The 20,407-nt window shown below is 36.5% G+C and overlaps 1 protein-coding gene across 2 annotated transcripts in view; it reads left to right on the plus strand.

The window, feature by feature from the left end:
- LOC132021656 (E3 SUMO-protein ligase RanBP2) overlaps positions 1-20,407 on the plus strand; it is an 84,544-nt gene that overhangs the window by 23,007 nt on the left and 41,130 nt on the right. Inside the window, exons 2-7 of one of the 2 annotated variants that reach the window (XM_059406387.1) lie at positions 8,453-8,520; positions 9,790-9,901; positions 10,373-10,525; positions 16,667-16,897; positions 17,230-17,375; positions 18,733-18,925. In XM_059406387.1, the coding sequence (XP_059262370.1) occupies positions 8,453-8,520; positions 9,790-9,901; positions 10,373-10,525; positions 16,667-16,897; positions 17,230-17,375; positions 18,733-18,925 (903 nt within the window). The remainder of the gene's footprint in view (positions 1-8,452; positions 8,521-9,789; positions 9,902-10,372; positions 10,526-16,666; positions 16,898-17,229; positions 17,376-18,732; positions 18,926-20,407) is intronic. The other variant, XM_059406388.1, reaches the window with a different exon arrangement.

The raw sequence follows: 20,407 nt of genomic DNA on the forward strand, positions 1-20,407 counted from the left end.
CTCTTGTACTGAGCAGGATTATTATGGAGACAATCCATTATCAGAGTAAAACCGGCTAGTCTCATGAAGGTCTAAACCCAGCTCATGTGGGTTAAGTTAAGTAAACCTAGCCATTCGTGAGTGAACAAATCCAGTGATAGGTGAATTCTGCTTCACAAAGATAGGATGAAGTGACATCAAGGACCGAAAAGTGAGGTTTCTGAGGATTTGAGTGCCCAAAGTCAGTATGGTACCTTTTCTGACATCTGCTCAAAATTTAAAATCAGAAGGATTGGGAGACCCCACTTTTCTGGGTCTGTATTCCTACTGAAAATGTAGATTTTTTTTTCCCCCTTTGCTTCCCTGGAATTTTTCTCTACTCACTTGACTTAGAATACCCGTGTTACGTTTTTAACAGATATGCTGGACCCAACCCTGCCTCCCCAAGATGTAAGGGGAGGTGAGAGGCAGGTATGGGGGATGGGGAGCCTTCCATTTAATTGATACTTAACTGTTTCACTGTGCCAGACTAGAGTCTTGCTTAGTAGGGATTTCTGTTTTGTTTTGGTCAGGTGATTCTCAAGCTCATTTCCCCTTAGTTGTGGTTTCACTAGGATAGTGAGAATCTTATTCGTTCATTCACATGTGTCTCTAGATGATGAGGCGTTTTGTTTAAGGGAACCATAGTTTCTCTTTCATTTATGTACATTCATTGAATTTCTCACTCTGATATTGAAAGTGATGGATAGAAGTCATATCATATCGGGGCGCCTGGGTGGCTCAGTGTGTTAAGCCGCTGCCTTCGGCTCAGGTCATGATCTCAGGGTCCTTCCTGCTCAGCAGGAAGTGTGCTTCCCTCTCTCTCTCTCTCTCTCTGCCTGCCTCTCTGTCTACTTGTAATCAATCTCTGTCAAATAAATAAATAAAATCTTAAAAAAAAAAAAAGAAATCCTATCATATCAATACCGGCTGTTGGCCTGTTTAAAACAGATTCCCCAGGGCTGCCCCAATTGTAGAGATGCATTCTGGTTTTAGTCACTGGCTAACCTATAGTATGCAAGGACTAGGTGAAGTAAAGTTCATGTCATGCTAGCCTTTGGTGAGAAATTTGGGTATTTTCAAAGCATAATGGAAGCCATAGAAGGATTTTAAATTTTAAGCAAAAGCGTAACATGGTTTGTCTTATGTTTGAAATGATACCCCTTTGGTGAATGAATTGGATGGGAGGAAAAATACATAGAGGGAAACAGGAAGGAATTAGCCTTTTCAGAAGTCCTAGAGGGAAATCATAGCAGACTTGAACTTTGGTAATAGCAACAGAGATGTAAAAAAATGGGTGGATTGAGGTAATGTAGAAGGTAGAACTGACAGATTTTGGTGATATTTTGCACATAAGTTTAGAGTTTAGGAAAAGTGAGAACCAAAGATACATATTTGAGAGTCAATATACTACCAGTAGTCATAGGTGAGATTCAGTATTTGACACAGAGGAGATCTGAAAGAGAAGAGGTTTTAGGACTGCTTTGTGGGGAAGTCAGTGTGAGGAAGAGCGCGAGAAGGAATGGCCACTAAGGTGGAAGTTAAACTAGAGAGCATGGTGTCTTTGAAGTCATTGAGAAGAATATTTTAAGAAGATGAGTGTGATTAAGAATGTTTTCTGTAGGTTTGATTAAAAAGGAAAAATTGAGGGACGCCTGGGTGGCTCAGTTGGTTGGACGACTGCCTTTGCTCAGGTCATGGTCCCGGAGTCCCGGGATCGAGTCCCACATCGGGCTCCCAGCTCCATGGGGAGTCTGCTTCGCTCTCTGACTCGCTCATGCTCTCTCTCACTGTCTCTCTCTCAAATAAATAAATAAAATCTTAAAAAAAAAAAAAAAAGGAAAAATTGAAACATAGTTAACAGTGGGCAAACAGTCCATCTGCTGTCTAGTCTACCCTAGATAACCACTTCTTCACCTTATTAGGTATCTGATCAAAATCCCCTTAGTAAGGACGTTTCCCGACGACTCTTATTTTATAGAACATTTGATGTTCTATATGATGCCATTGTGTCCCACCAACATTACCAGCTAAGAAAGAAGAAACACTGCCAACTGAACAGGCAGCAGTGTTAGGATTCCTGTGATTTGTGAGATATATAGTGATTCTAGCTTTGTCGAAATATGGTGTACTGGAAATAATTGATGAAATACTATAAAATAGCACTCTTCTCTGCTCCTATATTATAGGTAATGGTTTGCTTGTCATCTCTCCTAAAATGCAGGCCTCTTGAAGACAGAGATTTTTTTGTGTGTCCTACTGGTGCCCCAGTACCTGGTGAATGATAGCAGGCACAACAAACAAATCTTAAATCTGCATTTTTAAAGAAATCAAATGAATAAATGAAAACATACTGCTTTATAGACTTCTTTTTTCAATTAATATATTGCTTTTTTCCGGTGTCCTTGTATAATTTTCAGAAATTATGTTTGATGGCTGTGTACCCTTATCATGTGTGTATGATAGAATCTGGTGTGTCCCAGGATCTTAAACTTTGAACTTTCGGAAATAAAAGAGCCAGGGTGTGGACTTGGTTTATTACTGGAAGTATTCAACTTTTATTTCTACCTTTTTAATTCCTTGAGTGTAAAACACTGATCTGTAGAGAGAACAACAAACAGTACCTGGACTGGGGAGTCCTCCATGCCGTAATGGGTTAGAAGTACTTCCTTATTTTTCCCCATAAAGACTTGAATATGGCAAGAGAGATTTTAAGTATACCTTGCCTTCCCTAAGAAAGCAGGTTTCTGTCTGTTTAGTTATCTGTAAAGTGAGAGAGTGGCACCACATCTTTTTTCAGCTTTCTTGCTGTTATAAATTCTTAGTTTCTTTATTTTTTAAATTTTTAAATAATAATATATACTTAAATAATTTAATTAAATAAATTAAATAAATTTAATTTATTTAAATAATAAATAAATAAACATATATTTCTATCCCCAGGGGTACAGGTTTGTGAATCGCCAGGTTTACACACTTCATAGCACTCACACATACCCTCCCCAATGTCCATAACCCCACCCCCTTCTCCCAACCCCCCTCCCCCTAGCAACCCTCAGTTTGTTTTGTGAGATTAAGGGTCACTTATGGTTTGTTTCCCTCCCACTCCCATCTTGTTTCATTTATTCTTTTCCAACCCTCCAGCCCCCCATGTTGCATCTCCACTTCCTCATATTAGGAAGATCATATGATAGTTGTCTTTCTTTGATTGACTTATTTCGCTAAGCATGATACCCTCTAGTTCCATCCACGTTGTCACAAATGGCAAGATTTCATTTCTTTTGATGGTTGCATAGTATTCCATTGTGTATATATACCACATCTTCTTTATCCATTCATCTGTTCATGGATATCTAGGTTCTTTCCATAGTTTGGCTATTGTAGACATTGCTGCTATAAACATTTGGGTGCATGTGCCCCTTTGGATCACTACATTTGTATCTTTAGGGTAAATACCCAGTAGTGCAATTGCTGGGTCATAGGGTAGTTCTATTTTCAACATTTTGAGGAACCTCCATGCTCTTCTCCAGAGTGGTTGCACCAGCTTGCATTCCCACCAACAGTGTAGGAGGGTTCCCCTCTCTCCGCATCCTTGCCATCATCTGTCATTTTCTGACTTGTTAATTTTAGCCATTCTGACTGGTGTGAGGTGATATCTCATTGTGGTTTTGATTTGTATTTCCCTAATGCCGAGTGATATGGAGCACTTTTTCATGTGTCTGTTGGCCATCTGGATGTCTTCTTGGCAGAAATGTCTGTTCATGTCTTCTGCCCACTTCTTGATTGGATTATTTGTTCTTTGGGTGTTGAGTTTGCTAAGTTCTTTATAGATTTTGGACACTAGCCCTTTATCTGATATGTCGTTTGCAAATGTCTTCTCCCATTCTGTCAGTTGTCTTTTGGTTTGTTAACTGTTTCCATTGCTGTGCAAAAGCTTTTGATCTTGATAAAATCCCAATAATTCATTTTTGTCCTTGCTTCCCTTGCCTTTGGCAATGTTCCTAGGAAGATGTTGCTGCGGCTGAGGTTGAAGAGGTTGCTGCCTGTGTTCTCAAGGATTTTGATGGATTCCTTTCGCACATTGAGGTCCTTCATCCATTTTGAGTCTGTTTTCGTGTGTGGTGTAAGGAAATGGTCCAATTTCATTTTTCTGCATGTGGCTGTCCAATTTTCCCAACACCATTTATTGAAGAGGCTGTCTTTTTTCCATTGGCCATCCTTTCCTGCTTTGTCAAAGATTAGTTGACCATAGAATTGAGGGTCTATTTCTGCCAGTACCATGCTGTCTTGATGATGACAGCTTTGTAATAGAGCTTGAAGTCCAAATTATGATGCCACCAACTTTCTTTTTCAAATCCCTTTGGCTATTCGAGGTCTTTTCTGGTTCCATATAAATTTTAAGATTATTTGTTCCATTTCTTTGAAAAAAGTGGATGGTATTTTGATAGGAATTGCGTTAAATGTGTAGATTGCTTTAGGTAGCATAGACATTTTCACAATATTTATTCTTCCAATCCATGAGCATGCAACATTTTTCCATTTCTTTGTGTCTTCCTCAATTTCTTTCATCAGTACCTTATAGTTTTCTGAGTATAGATTCTTAGCCTCATTGGTTAGATTTATTCCTAGGTATCTTATAGTTTTGGTGCAATTGTAAATGGGATTGACTGCTTAATTTCTCTTTCTTCTGTCTTGTTTTTGGTGTAGAGAAATGCAACTGATTTCTTTGCATTTCATTTTATATCCTGACACTTCACTGAATTCCTGTATAAGTTCTAGCAGTTTTGGAGTGGAGTCTTTGGGTTTTCCTCATATAGTATCATATCATCTGCGAAGAGTGATGATTTGACTTCTTCTTTGCCGATTTGGATGCCTTTAATTTCCTTTTGCAGCCTTGCAGCCCTGGAGTAAATCCCACTTGGTCATGGTGAATAGTCCTTTTAATGTACTGTTGAATCCTATTGGTGAGTATTTTGGTGAGAATTTTCGCATCTGTGTTCATCAAGGATATTGGTCTGTAGTTCTCTTTTTTGATGGGATCCTTGTCTAGTTTGGGGATCAAGGTGATGCTGGCCTCATAAAAAGAGTTTGGAAGTTTTCCTTCCATTTCTAATTTTTGGAATAGTTTCAGGAGAATAGGACTTATTTCTTTAAATGTTGGTAGAATTCCCTTGGGAAGCCGTCTGGCCCTGGGCTTTTGTTTGTGGATTTTTGATGACTGTTTGAATCTCCTACTGGTTATGGGTCTGTTCAGGTTTTCTGTTTCTCCCTGGTTCAGTTGTGGTAGTTTATATGTCTCTAGGAATGCATCCATTTCTTCCAGATTGTCAAATTTGTTGGTGTAGAGTTGCTCATAGTATGTTCTTATAATTGTCTGTATTTCTTTGGTGTTAGTTGTGATCTCTCCTCTTTCATTCATGATTTTATTTATTTGGGTCCTTTCTCTTTTCTTTTTGATAAGTCTGGCCAGGAGTTTATCAATCTTACTAATTCTTTCAAAGAACCAGCTCCTAGTTTCGTTGATTTGTTCTCTTGTTCTTTTTGGTTTCTATTTCGTTGATTTCTGCTCTGATCTCTATGATTTCTCTTCTCCTGGTGGGTTTAGGCTTTCTTTGTCATTCTCTAGCTCCTTTAGGTGTAGGGTTAGGTTGTGTATTTGGAGACCTTTCTTATTTCTTGAGAAAGGCTTGTATTGCTATATATTTTCCTCTCAGACTGCCTTTGCTGTGTCCCACAGATTTTGAACTGTTGTGTTTTCATTACCATTTGTTTCCATGCATTTTTTCAGTTCTTCTTTAATATACTGGTTGACCTATTCATTCTTTAGAAGGATGCTGTTTAGTCTCCATGTGTTTGGGTTCCTTCCAAATTTTCTCTTGTGATTGAGTTCTAGCTTTAGAGCATTGTGGTCTGAAAATATGCAGGGAATGATCCCAATCTTTTGATACCGGTTGAGACCTGATTTAGGACTGAGGATGTGATCTATTCTGGGAATGTTCTATGTGCACTAGAGAAGAATGAGTATTCTGTTGCTTTGGGATGGAATGTTCTGAAGATATCTGTGATGCCCATCTGGTCCAGTGTGTCCTTTAAGGCCTTTATTTCCTTGTTGATCTTTTGCTTGCATGATCTGTCCATTTCAGTGAGGGGAGTGTTAAAGTCCCCTACTATTATTGCATTATTTTTGATGTGTTTATTTGATTTTGTTATTAATTGGTTTATATAGTTGGCTGCTCCCACCTTAGGGCCATAGATATTTAAAATTGTTGCGTCTTGTTGGACTGACCCTTTGAGTATGATAAAGTGTCCTTCCTGATCTCTTATTATAGTCTTTGGCTGTAAATCTAATTGATCTGATATAAGGATTGCCACCCCTGCTTTCTTCTGATGTCCATTAGCATGGTAAATTGTTTTCAACCCCCTCACTTTAAATCTGGAGGTGTCTTCGGGTCTAAAATGAGTTTCTTGTAGGCAACATATAGATGCGTTTTGTTCTTTTATCCATTCTGATACCCTGTGTCTTTTGATTGGGGCATTTAGCCCATTAACATTCAGGGTAACTATTGAGAGATATGAATTTAGTGCCATTGTATTGCCATGTAAGGTGACTGTTACTGTATACTCTGTTCCTTTCTGATCTACTACTTTTAGGCTCTCTCTTAGAGGACCCCTTTCAATATTTCCTGTAGAGCTGGTTTGGTGTTTGCAAATTCTTTCAGTTTTTGTTTTGTCCTGGAAGCTTTTAATCTCTCCTTCTATTTCCAATGATAGCCTAGCTGGGTATAGTATTCTTGGCTGTGTGTTTTTCTCGTTTTGTGCTCTGAATATATCATGCCAGCTCTTTCTGGCCTGCCTTTTCTCTGTGGAGAAGTTTGCTGCCATTCTAATATTTTTACCATTGTATGTTACAGACTTCTTTTCCTGGGCTGCTTTCAGGATTCTCTCTTTGTCACTAAGACTTGTAAATTTTACTATTAGGTGACGGGGTGTGCACCTATTCTTGTTGAATTTGAGGGAGGTTCTCTGCACCTCCTGGATTTTGATGTTTGTTCCCTTTGCCATATTAGGGAATTTCTCTATAATAATTCTCTCCAATATACCTTCTGCTCCCCTCTTTCTTTCTTCTTCTTCTGAATTCCCATTTATTCTAATGTTGTTTCGTTTATGGTGTCACTTATCTCTTGAATTCTTCCCTCGTGGTCCAGTAGCTGTTTGTCCCTCTTTTGCACAGCTTCTTTATTCTCTGTTCTTTGGTCTTCTATGTCACTAAATCTTTCTTCTGCCTTATTTATCCGAGCAGTGAGAGCTTCCATTTTTAATTGCACCTCATTAATAGCTTTTTTGATTTCAACTTGGTTAGATTTCAGTTCCTTTATTTCTCCAGAAAGGGCTTTTATATCTCCCGAGAGGGTTTCTCTAATATCTTCCATGCTTTTTTTGAGCCTGGCTAGAACCTTGAGAGTCATCATTCTGAACTCTAGATCTGATATATTACCAATGTCTATATTGATTAGGTCCCCAGCCTTCAGTACTGCCTCTTGTTCTTTTTTTGTGGTGAATTTTTCCGCCTTGTCATTTTGTCCAGATAAGAGTATATGAGGGGGCAAGTAAAATACTAAAAGGGTGGCAAAGACCCCAGGGAAATACCCTTTAACCAAATCAGAAAAGATCTCGAATCATGGAGGGAGAAAGGGGATAAAAAGAGGTTCAGAAAAAAAAAAAAAAGGAAACAATTAAAAAAAGAAAACGAATAAATAAAAAATATAAAAAATAAAAAATATATATATATTAGATAAAATTTCAGAAAGTGGTTCATTTTCTGTTTCTAGAATTGCTGTTCTTCTTCTTTTTGATCTCCCGTTGTATTTGTAGGTGTTAGCAGTCTTTAGATAAGCTATCTAGCTGATCTCCTGCTACCCGAAGTAGTCTCAGCCTGCTACTTCTTCGCCATCTTTACTCCTCCCTCATAAATTCTTAATTTCTTATGTTATCTTTTCCTGCTGTTCTTAAATTTATTTTTTGTTTAATGATGGGCATTCTAAAACATGGAATCATGATTTTTATGATACATGTGCATTTTTTTTAAAGATTTATTCATTTATTTGACAGACAGAGATCACAAATAGGCAGAGAGGCAGGCAGAGAGAAGGAGGAAGCAGGCTCCCTGCTGAGCAGAGTGCCCGGTGTGGGGCTCGATCTCAAGACCCTGAGATCATGACATGAGCTGAAGGCAGAGGCCTAACCATCTGAGCCACCCAGGTGCTCCATGTGATATATGTCCATTTTTGCAGGCAGTTTTTTTTTTTCATACCTTTTAGGTGAACAAGAATCAAGTATGTTTATAGTAACCTTACTAGCGTAGATTTTTAGTTCTATGAATACTTTACAAAATTTAAAATATGAAAAATTAAAAGAACTCTTAATTTTTTTTTAGAAGTCAATGAAAGGATTCTATTTTGCAAAGCTGTACTATGAAGTTAAAGAATATGATCTTGCTAAAAAGTAAGTACCAAACTATAAACATGCTTTAGTTTTCTAAAGTCATTCCCCACCTCCACCTGGGTATTCTTACTTGAAATTGGTGAAAATAATATGTTTTCTGTTTTAGCAGTTCTTCCTATGTATGTCCTGGAAATCAGTTATTATATCACTCCAGACTGATACAAAGGACTAGCCTTAATTCCATGGAGATTGAGCCTAGAACGAGTGTTTTCTGCATGCATGCCGCTTATTTATACTTAGGGCAAGAAATCATTAGGCTTAAAACACTTCTAAGGAACAAAAGAGAGCCATGCTGTTTTAAATTTCTTACCGGTTAGATATCTGGTACTTTAATCAGCTGGAAAAATACCAATGAATACAAAATTAAACTGTGATTTCTGGAGAGGAGAATAGCTTGTGTAAAAGATCTTTGACTCAGTAGGTAACAGTCTGAGGCTTTGTCTCACCTCCTAAGGCCAAGAAGTTCAGTGATCTAATTCCTGATTTAGAGTACCTTAAAGCAGGAAATTAGGAGGGAGGTGAGCAGATAGGTTAAAGACATTTATGGGAAGATGAAAATGCTGATAGGTAAGGAAAATAATAACACCTTTATTTAACTAGCAGCAATGGGACTGTCAACCTTGTTCCTTTTTAATGTGACCCTTTTTCCTCCAGTTTTGGTTTTTGGTGTATATATAGATATACTTATTGTTTATGTATATATTTATATATAATATTTATTGAGCCCAGAAGATGCTTATTTTTTAGCTGTTAACTTGAATTAAGAAATGGATATTACCTACGTTTGTTAGTTTATTTAGTAATTTTTCCTCTGCTCTGTTTTAGCTGGGAACAGTACTATTATTAGATATTACTTTCTTGTTTAAAAGGTGAATAGTACAATAAGAAAAGGTAAATATTTACTATAATCTTTTTCTAATTTCTGTGTAAAACTTTTTAGTGCTTTATTGAAATATAATTGGGGAAAAGCAGTTTATGTGTTCATTCCTTATGTATGGGTAGCATTAGAAAAAACCATTTTGTAAATGTAGTAGTTAATGGTAAAATAAGTATATGTTAATTTTGTATGTATGTGTTTATTCTTTTTATGAATACTTTTGAGTTTTTAGCATATTCTAGTTTAAGTAAATAGTGGTAGTCAATAATGAGAATAACTGTGGATTGGTTTAGTGTTTGCTTTGGTTTAAGATGTACTTTTCAGGTTGGAATTAAATATAGATCTGAATGTTATAATTTGAAGATTATTTTTGTATTATTATTTTTAAACAGATATATAACTGCATATATTAATGTGCAAGAAAGAGATCCCAAAGCTCACAGATTTCTTGGTCTTCTTCATGAAGTGGAGGAAAATATAGACAAAGCTGTTGAATGTTACAAGGTAAAGCATTTAAGATTAAAATATAGCCTTTGTACAGTCAAACACATGATACCCAGAGTAATTTGTATAGTAAATAATTCAAATATATTTTATAGATGTTATGAAAATAAGCATTGGTATGATAATACTATTAACACAGATTAGAATAGATCTTAAGTTATTTGGCTCAAAGTACACTGTAATTTAATCATTAAGTTAGCACTTGTAAAAGAGGATTAACACCCAGAAATGCTGTTCTTATGAGTGTGGTTTTCTTTCTTTTTTGGGAGCACTTACCTGATAAAAACATAATTTTTATTTAATTCATCTGCAAAAAATTCCAGTACACTTTAAGTTTGACTTAAACAACTTTGAAATACCATGTTGTCATTGGGAAAAATTTTTAAGGAGGACAGTGATGAATTTTTAACTTTTATATGTGAGCGTAGGTACTTTAGGAATCCTAACTTATTATTTCTTTTCTGGTGGCAGCGTTCAGTGGAATTAAACCCAACACAAAAAGATCTTGTTTTGAAGATTGCAGAGTTGCTTTGCAAAAATGATGTTACTGATGGAAGAGCAAAATACTGGGTTGAAAGAGCAGCCAAACTTTTCCCAGGAAGTCCTGCAATTTATAAACTAAAGGTAAAAACAGAACAAAACATAGTAAAAACTATTGGAGAAAACTCAAGACTGCCATTTCTAATATTTGGAATTTAAATCCCAGTATGTGTGGGACTTGGTGGGAAATGGGTGAAGGTGGTAAAAAGGTACAGACTTCTGTGTATAAATTCTGTGGATATATATAGTATAGTGACTATTGTTAACCATACTGTTTTGTATATTTGAAAGCTGTGAAGAGAGCAGGTAGATCTTAAAAGTTCTCATCACAAGAAAAATAATTATTTTTTAAAGATTTTATTTATTTGGGGGAGCCTGGGTGGCTTGGTGGGTTAAGGCCTCTGCTTTCAGTTCAGGTCAGGTCCTTTGATCGACCTCGCATTGGGCTCACTGCTCACGGGGGAGCCTGCTTTCCCCCAATCTCTCTCTCTCTCTCTGCCTGCCTCTCTGCCTACTTGTGATCTCTGTCAAATAAATAAAATATATTTTTTTAAAAATAAAGATTTTATCTATTTCAGACAGAGAGAGAGTGCTGACTCACAAGCTGAGGGGAGGGGCAGAGGCAGAGGGACAAGCAGAGTCCTTGCCAAGCAGGGAACCTGACTTAGGGCTTGATCCCAGAACTTTGGGATCATGACCTGAGTTGAAGGCAGCCTCCCAGGTACATCCAGAAAAGAATAATTTATAACCACGTGAAGTAATAGATGTAACCTTATTGTGGAAATCATGTCACTATATATATGCCTTAAATTGTGGTACACCTTAAATAATACAATGTTATATGTTAATTATATCTATAAGAAATTGCAGAACAAAATTTTTTTCTTCAAAACCTTTCTGAGTATATGCTGCTTTATTAGGCACTATTATGTTTTATAAATGGCATCATTTACCCTTATGAAATGATTAATATAGGGATTTTATATTTTTATAGCTAGATGGTAGGGTTAGGATTTAAATTGAGCTCTGACTGATACAAAATTTTTGCTTCATTGTGTGAAAGGGATGAGAATTTAGGGTTATTACACAGGTTTTTAAGAACTGTCATCTAAAAGTAGAGTCTTGGGCGCCTCGCTGGCTCAGTTGTAGAGTATGTTACTCTAGATTTTGAGGTTGTGAATTTGAGTCCCACATTGGGTGTAGAGATTACTTAAAAATAAAATCTTTAAGGAAAAAAATGGAAAGGATTGTGTTAGGGAACAGTGAAGTTTTCAAGCAAAAGATATGTTATAGAGAATTACTAAAAATAATAGGTAGTTTTTACTAATGTATTGACCAATGACCAATTCTAATGGTTATTTTTTACTGAGTAAAATATAGTTTACCTAAGTAACTCTTTTGTAGAAAATCTTTCCAAATTTGTTAACAGAATTTTAAGTGTGTAGTTGACCGTTGAATGATGTGGAGCTAGGTGCCGCGACTCCTTGTGCAGTTGAAAATAGCCATATAATTTTTTTAAAGAGATTTTGTTTGACAGAGAGAGATCACAAGTAGGCAGAAAGGTAGGCAGAGAGTGGGGGTAAGCAGGCTGCCTGCTGAGCAGAGAGCCCTATGCCTGGCTCGATTCCAGGACCCATAGATCATGACCTAACCCGAAGGCAGAGGCTTAACCCACTGAGCCACCCAGGTGCCCCTCCCTATAATTTTTTTTTAAAAGATTTTATTTTTTTAAGTAATCTCTATACTGAATGTGGGGCTCAAACTCAAAATCCCAAGATCAAGAGTCACATACTCTGGACTGAGTGCCAGGAGCTCCTGCATAGACGTTTTGACTCCCCAAAAGCTTCATTAATAGTCTATTGTTGACTGGAAGCCTTACTGATAACATGAATAGTCATTTAACCCTTATTTTGTATGCTGTTATATTATATACTGTATTCTTACATTTAAAACTTTAGAGAAAAGAACATGTTAAAATTATGAGGAGAAAAAAATTAAAAAATTATGAGAAAATATATTTAGAGTACTGTATTTGTTGAAAAAAATCCACATGTAAACAGAACTGTACATTTCAAACCTATGTTCAAGGGTCAGCTGTATATTGTTTTTAATAGCTTCCCCACCCTTATTATATATATTTTGTATATGTAATGTATATAGGCATATACATATGCATGTTAGAATTTATTTCATTTTACTTTATTTTAGATTTTATTTGAGATAGAGTGAGCATGAATGGGGGGTGAGGGGCAGAGGGAGAGGGACAAGCAGATTCCTGCTAAGTGCAGATCCTGACTTAGGGTTTGATCTCAGGACCCTGAGACCACGACCTACGCTGAAGTCAGACATTTAACTTACTGAGCCATCCAAGCACCCCAGTAGAATTTATTTTGAAATAATTATATTTTTCACAAGAAGTTGGAAAGATCTTACAGAGAGGTTCTGTGTATCTGTCACCTAGCTTTCCCCAGCGGCTACTTGTTATGTAACTGTAGTACAGTATCAAAATCAGGAATTTGACATTGATACAATGTGTGTGTAATTTTTCATTTTACCATGTATAGATTGGTGTAACCACCACTGCAGTTAAAGTACAAAGCTGTTTCATCATCGCAGACATCTCCCTCATGCTACCTCTTTTATAGTCCTACCCACCCCCTTCTTCCCATCATTCCTTCTTTCTTTTTTTTTTTCCCAAAGATTTTATTTATTTATTGGACAACAGAGATCACAAGTAGGCAGAAAGGCAGGCAGAGAGAGGGGGCTTCCCCGATGTGGAGAGCCCGATGTAGGGCTCGATCCCAGGACCCTGAGATCATGACCTGAGCCGAAGGCAGAGGCTTAACCCACTGCGCCACCCAGGAGCCCCCTCTTCCCATCATTGTTAACTTCTAGGAACTACTAATTTGTTCTCCATATTTATAATTTTATAATTTCAAAATGTTATATAAGTGGAATCAGTCCAAGTTGGGTGTGTCAGTAGTTTGTTCCTTTTATTGCTGAGTAGTATTTTGTGTATAGATGTATTCCACAGTTTAACTATTTACTTTTGATGGATATTTTGGTTGTTCCCAGTTTTTTTCCATTATAAATCTCCTATGAACAAATGTTCGCAGATTTTAAAATCTGAAATTTTTTTTTTTAAAAGATTATTTATTTATTTATTTGACAGAGAGAGAGATCACAAGTAGACAGAGAGGCAGGCAGAGAGAGAGGAAGGGAAGCAAGCTCCCTGCTGAGCAGAGAGCCCGATGCGGGACTCGATCCCAGGACCCTGAGATCATGACCCGAGCCGAAGGCAGCGGCTTAACCCACTGAGCCACCCAGGCACCCAAAATCTGAAATATTTTTAAAAACCCTAGAGATTAAATACCAGTTACATCAAGTTTTCTTATTTCTATAATTAAGCAGCTGGGTTTTAGATATTAATCTAAAATGTCAAGTTTAAGTGTGTAGGTTTCTTTACTGTTGTGTTAGCCTCAAACATAATTTCCTTATTGTTCTTGATAGTCCAATTTATTTGATGACAGTGATGTTAAGGAACATATATATTGATAGGAGTTTATTTTTCTTGTATTGTAAAATAGCTGCTTCTGGAAGATGTTGATTTTCTCTAGTAACTTCATTATTTATTTATTTTTAAAGATTTCATTTATTTGAGAGAGAGAGCAGAGCAGAGCAGAGGGGGAGTCTCAGAGGGTGGGGAGTAGCTAATCAGCAGGGAGCTGGATTCCGGGCTGGATCTTCGGACTCAAGGATCATGACCTGAGCTGAAGGCAGAGCTTAACTGACTGAGCCACCCAGGTGCCCCTCTTTAGTAACTTTAAAGACACTGGTATTGGGGCACCTGGGTGGCTCTGGTCATGATTTCAGGATCCTGGGATTGAGCCCCACATTGGGCTCTGTTCAGCAGGGAGCCTGCTTCCCCCCCACCTCTGCCTGCCTCTCTGCCTTCTTATGATCTCTCTCTCTCACTCATTCAAATAAATAAAATCTTTAAAAAAAATGTTAAAAAAAAAAAGACAGTGGTGTCTAGGGGTGCCTAGCTGGATCATTTGGAGCCTGCAACTCTTGATTCTTGGGGTTGTGAGTTTGAACCCCATTTTAGGTGTAGAGATTACTTACATAAGAACTTACAAAAATACACTGTTGTCTAAAGCCAAACCTTCCTTATATTAGGTCTTCCCCCAATTTTTGAAATTGAAATGCATGAGACTTACAACTGTTTAGCAGAGTAATTCTATTTCTCCTAAAATTTTAGGCTTACTTAAGGTAAATATTTTTTTGGTATTTGCTTTAATGAATGAAATTATTGGTGAAAGGGCTTTTTCTCTTGGATATAAGAGTTTTTGAAAAGCACCCATGAGGGTGTTGATCTTTTATTTAAAAAATTTTTTAAAAAGTTTTATTTATTTATTTTAGAGAAAGTGTGAGTGCATGAGTGGGTTAAGGGCAGAGGAAGAGGGAGAGACTCTCCAGCAGACCCTTTGCTGAGCATGGAGCCTGTCATGGACTTTGATTTCACAACTCTTGAGATCTTGATCTGATCTGAAACCAAGAGTCAGATGCTCAACCAACTGAGCCCCCCAGGCACCCCACAAATTTTTAAACTTACACATAAGTGAAGTCTAGGGTTTTTTTTTTTTTTTTTTTTTTTTTTTTTTTTTTTTTGAGATCTAGAAAGGCCAAGTGTAAGTTTATGGAACTGATGTGTAAGAAGGAGAGAGATTGGTGAAGGGAGAGGGCAATGAAACAGCACAATGGGGAGCCTGGTCTTTGCTATGTGGAGGGAACAGTGAAAAGGTGAGTACAGTTGGCAAGGTAAAGTGGAATGCTAGCTTCAGTTTTCTCAGTGAAGGGTGAATTGTCATATGTTGAAAGTGTTGGTTGAAGGAAAGTGTGGGAAATGTGAAGAAAGTTGAGGAGTATGAAGTAACCTTTTTAGGAATCGAGAATTTGAATCTATTAGAGGTCACATATGATTTTGTTTTAGGCATTACCAGTTTGGAGACGTGAGATTATGAAAGTTAGTCAGTTAGACTGGTTGTGATCTCCCTAGATTCCCAAATGTCCCACCCCCTATTGCTCAACAGTTAATGTATAGATAGGCACAGAGAAAGCAGTTGGTAGGGGTTTTCTAAGGAAAGGTAGAGGGAATTAATTGAGGTAATCTGTAAGCAAGCAGTAATTATGGATATTAAGAATTAGGACATTTTAGCTTGACAGTGAAGGAAAATATGTGTTTTATGGAAAATTAAAACCTAGTGATAACCAGTGTATTGACAGAAGCTTTCCTTCCATGTAGAGACAAAGATACGTGGCTGCGAGGGCACATGTGCCCCCAGTGAGGTGAAAGAATAAGAGAGGTATAGTGATCTAAATGGTATGACCAAAATACAGATTTTGAAGACCCAAGTCAGTGCTAAATGGATGGCTGACACTAGAGTATAGAGCAAAGCCATGAAGATACGGTAATTAACGAACTGAGTAGCCAGGCTATTTTTGTATCTATTCCAGTTGTATTAGCAAGTGAGAACTGTTAGGAATGGAGTATTTCCAGTTGCTCATGAGGAGTAGTGAATGAAAGAGCTGGATAGCATATCCTTTGGAAGACAGGATTATAAGCAGGTGGTGTGTGTGTGGGGAGATGATTTGAAGGTGAGCAGTTTACTAAACCCACTTCCTCTACTTGTATATAGGCTAGCAGAGAAAAGGCCACCATGGCAGTGAAGTAATGGGGGTTGGAGTATCTTGAGATAATACTCCATTTATTTAAGACTAGATGGTGAAGACTCTGAGAAGATAGCAAAACAGGAGAAGCTTTACAGTGAGAGCAGAGGAGGTAGGGGATTGAGTCAGATTTAGGGAGGTGCAGAACAGTTTGGAGATAAGGACTGTGGTCATGAGAGTTGACTGGGGAGGCTAGGCTTGTTTTGGTGGCTGGGGTGTACAGGGATGTGGGGCAATAGTCCTTGCAGTCTGTAAGGTGTGTATGGGCAGCTGTTGCTACTGTCATCTCGGATGTTTCTCTCCACATAAATTTCTTGAGGTTTAGTTTCTGGGCTAGGAGCTGCTCTCTCCCATGAGATTTGGGTTATATAGGATGGTACTTCTGGTGATAATTTACTAAAGCTAGACATGGTGGAATTGTGCTCATAGGAAGCATGATGTGCTTAAACTTGGACTGACTGGTCTTTCTCTAAATTAATGATGCTCTTTCAATAGGAACAGCTTTTAGATTGCAAAGGTGAAGATGGATGGAATAAACTTTTTGACTTGATTCAGTCAGAACTTTATGCAAGACCTGATGATGTCTATGTGAACATCCGACTAGTAGAACTGTATCGCTCAAATAAAAGATTGAAGGATGCTGTGGGCCACTGCCATGAGGCAGAGAAAAACATAGCTCTGCGTTCAAGTTTAGAATGGAATTCATGTGTTGTACAGACCCTTAAGGTAGGTAAAAACATTTGGGTCTCTACACTTCTGTGTAGACAGTTAATATATATCACTTTGTATTTAAGCACTGCTCTCTAAAACTTAAATTTCTTTCATTTGTGTATAGCAGCTGTGAAATAAACCTTTTACTAGGATGTTTTCAACTTTATGATGGGTAGATTAGAGAGATAAATAGAATTAAGGTATGTATTTTTGGTGTTTTCATAGGCTGATAAAAAATTAATTTAGTTTTACAAGTATAGGGATAGGCAAAGGAGTTTATAGGCATAAAATTAATTTGGTAGTGCTTGGTAAAGTTTTATAATTGAGTGTTTTTTTCTACAAAATAGGAATATCTGGAATCTTTACAGTGTTTGGAGTCTGATAAAAGTAACTGGCAAACTACTAATAAAGATTTACTTCTGGCCTATGCTAACCTTATGCATCTTACGCTCTCCACTAGAGATGTGCAAGAAAGTAGAGAATTATTGGAAAGGTATGTTGACTTAAGGAAAGTACTTCAGTGTCAATCATAGATTTTCTTTTTTGTAGTGATTCAGTTCATCAGTGTAAACATCTTTACTGCATTGCTATTTCTCTAACATACCCAGGGGTAATAGTTAATACAATAAACCACTTGGAATCTTATTTCTTCTGTGGGGATATTAGAATTGGTTTTGAATGACTTTGATTTTTAGAAAACTGTGTTATCATTCAGACTTGATTAAATTATTATACTCCCGTATCCAGTTTTGGCATGCTTAATAAAGAGTCAGTCCTGAAAATGTTCTAACTGCTGTTTCATATTTTATTTCAAAAACGATATAATCTTTTGTGAAAATCAAAATAGACTTATATCTGTCAGATGTTGTAGTAGAAGCAGTTAGTATGTGGCCCTATAGAAATAGTTTGTCAGTCCCTGGTTTGGACTGTCCATTTTTTTGAAAAGTAATTCTTGTTCTCCATCTGATGTTAGGGGATAGGATAGTTTTCTTGAAGAATTTTCTTAAGTGTCATACGATGGTAAGGTAAGGGTAGTATCTAGAATGATTTTAACTTTCAGATTATTTTAGAAAATATTTAGGATATTTTCTTTTGTATAACTTACATACACAAACATTTTTGGTCACCTGAGCAAGTGAGGGTGGAAAAGACAATTTCTTAGGAGTACTATAAAAGTAATTTAAACTTCATGGATACCCTGAAGGGGTCTTGAGAAACTCTAGGAGTTCCTGCAACCCACCTCCTATAAACCTACTTAGAAATCATGCTTCCCATTTCTATTAAATGTTGGTTTTCTTAAAAATGAAGATTCTGAGTTCCATTTGGATTTAGAAGCATTAGTTAGTACATTTACAAATAATAGGAATACAATTTAGGCCTGTAGTTATCTATATAGTAAGAAGAACAGTTATGTTATTGATAACCTTAATATCTTATTAGTTATTTACTTATAATTTGAAAATGACTTGTCTAATTGGAGAAATTCCAACTTCGAATTAAATAATGAAACCATATGATCAAGAAGAAACTGGAAAATATTTTAGTTTTCCAGTTTTATTGTGGTCAGTTATGAAGAATTCACCATAGTCTGTAATCTTGATTTGTATCTTTTTTGTGATTGTGAAGAGTCTGAAGTAACTGGAATAAGACCTTCTAGAGTTTAAGCTTGAAGTATAAGAAGTATGTGGAATAAAAATAAACACTAGATGATTCATAATTGATGAAGTAGAGAATAAGGATTATTAGTTTGAATGTGGAAGATGAAGTTTGGAGTAAATTCCTGTGTTTTAATTAACTCATTATTTGCAATGCAATAGGTTTAATACCTGTTTAATAATTCAATATTGCAGTTTTGATAGTGCTCTTCAGTCTGTGAAATCTTGTGTGGGTGGAAATGATGAACTCTCAACTACCTTCTTAGAAGTAAAAGGACATTTCTACATGCATGCTGGTTCTTTGCTTCTGAAGATGGGTCAGCATAGTGAAGTGCAATGGCGAGCTGTCTCTGAGCTGGCTACATTGTGCTATCTCATAGCATTTCAGGTAAGCTTTTTCTGGTTTTGGGTGCCGTTGGCATTTCACTGAGATAGTTGTATTTCGCATGGAGGTGTGTCCTGATATATATTAAAAATATGAATAAATCTGTAGAATTGAAGTCAAAATGAAATAGTTAATTTGATAGCTGAAAAATAAGATTTATACAGTTTTGGTGAGGTGAAATAGATAATGTTGATGCATTGTGGGTGGCAGTCTGTATTGCTGTGACTTAGTAACTGGAAGACCGCTTTGAAGACTTTGATCTTTTTTACTCTGCTATTTCTGGAAATCTGTAATAAGATGTTCTCAAATATGGGTGAAATTTGATTCAAAAATATGGACATGCATAACTTGGACAGAAACCTAGTAAGTAAATTTTGTGAGATGGTTATGTAAGCTGTGATAGAAGAATGTGTTTACCATAAGCATTTATTTTTTTAATTTTTTTTTAAGATTTAAAAATATTTATTTGACAGAGATCACAAGTAGGCAGAGAGGCAGGCAGAGAGAGGAGGAAGCAGGCTCCCTGCTGAGCAGAGAGCCCGATGCGGGGCTCGATCCCACGACCCTGGGATCATGACCTGAGCTGAAGGCAGAGGCCTAACTCACTGAGCCACCCAGGTGCCCCTACCATAAGCATTTTAACATGTTAATTGAAAGATGTATATATGTTAATATATATATATAACTTTAATAACATATATAATAGTATATTTATCTTTGAAAACATGATTCTATTCTTTATACATAGAACATGACCTGAAGGAAATATGCCAAAAGGTGAACCATTATTTTGAGATGATGAGATGCTTGGCTATTATCCCTTCCCAGTCCATTTTTATAGTTTTTTTTTTTTTGTTGTTGTTTTCTTTAAACAGCTTGCTTTAATTCTGAAATGAGAAGAAATAAAAGTCTGCCAATACCCTGGCTTATAAAAATTATTAGTAGTTTTAGAGAACTGTCTTTTGATTGAGGGAGAGAAAAAGATTCATTGAGGGAAAGAAAAAAGGATTCCCTTTTTAGGGAAGGCTCCTCCTTCTAGTTCATATGATACTGATTTTTTAAAAAACCCATGACATTCAGCTCACAATGTTAAGTGTTCTTATTTGCTCAGCAGAAGCATTTATGTTCATGAAGAATATATGTATTAGTGAAAATTAGGAAAGTTAATGAAGTTTGCTAATTTATGTAGGTACTAAAAGGTTACTATTAATATTTTAAAGAATTTTCAAGTAGGTGACAGTTATCTTTAGTGGAAACTGGAATCTTAAATTTTTTAAATATATATCATTTTTAGAGTTAATACAGTCAACTATTTTAAACTTTGACCCCTTTTAATAGTAAAAACTTAATTTCCTTCCTAAACCATTCACTCATACCTTTTCTATAAGATAATGACTGTTACCAGTTTTTTTTATTAGTTAGAAGTTTTTCTGCTTATGCAAGCATAAAATATACCCTTTCTTTACTTTTAAAAACTCTTTTGCC

Source organism: Mustela nigripes, chromosome 7, assembly GCF_022355385.1.
Source record: "Mustela nigripes isolate SB6536 chromosome 7, MUSNIG.SB6536, whole genome shotgun sequence".
Taxonomy (NCBI): Eukaryota; Metazoa; Chordata; class Mammalia; order Carnivora; family Mustelidae; genus Mustela; species Mustela nigripes.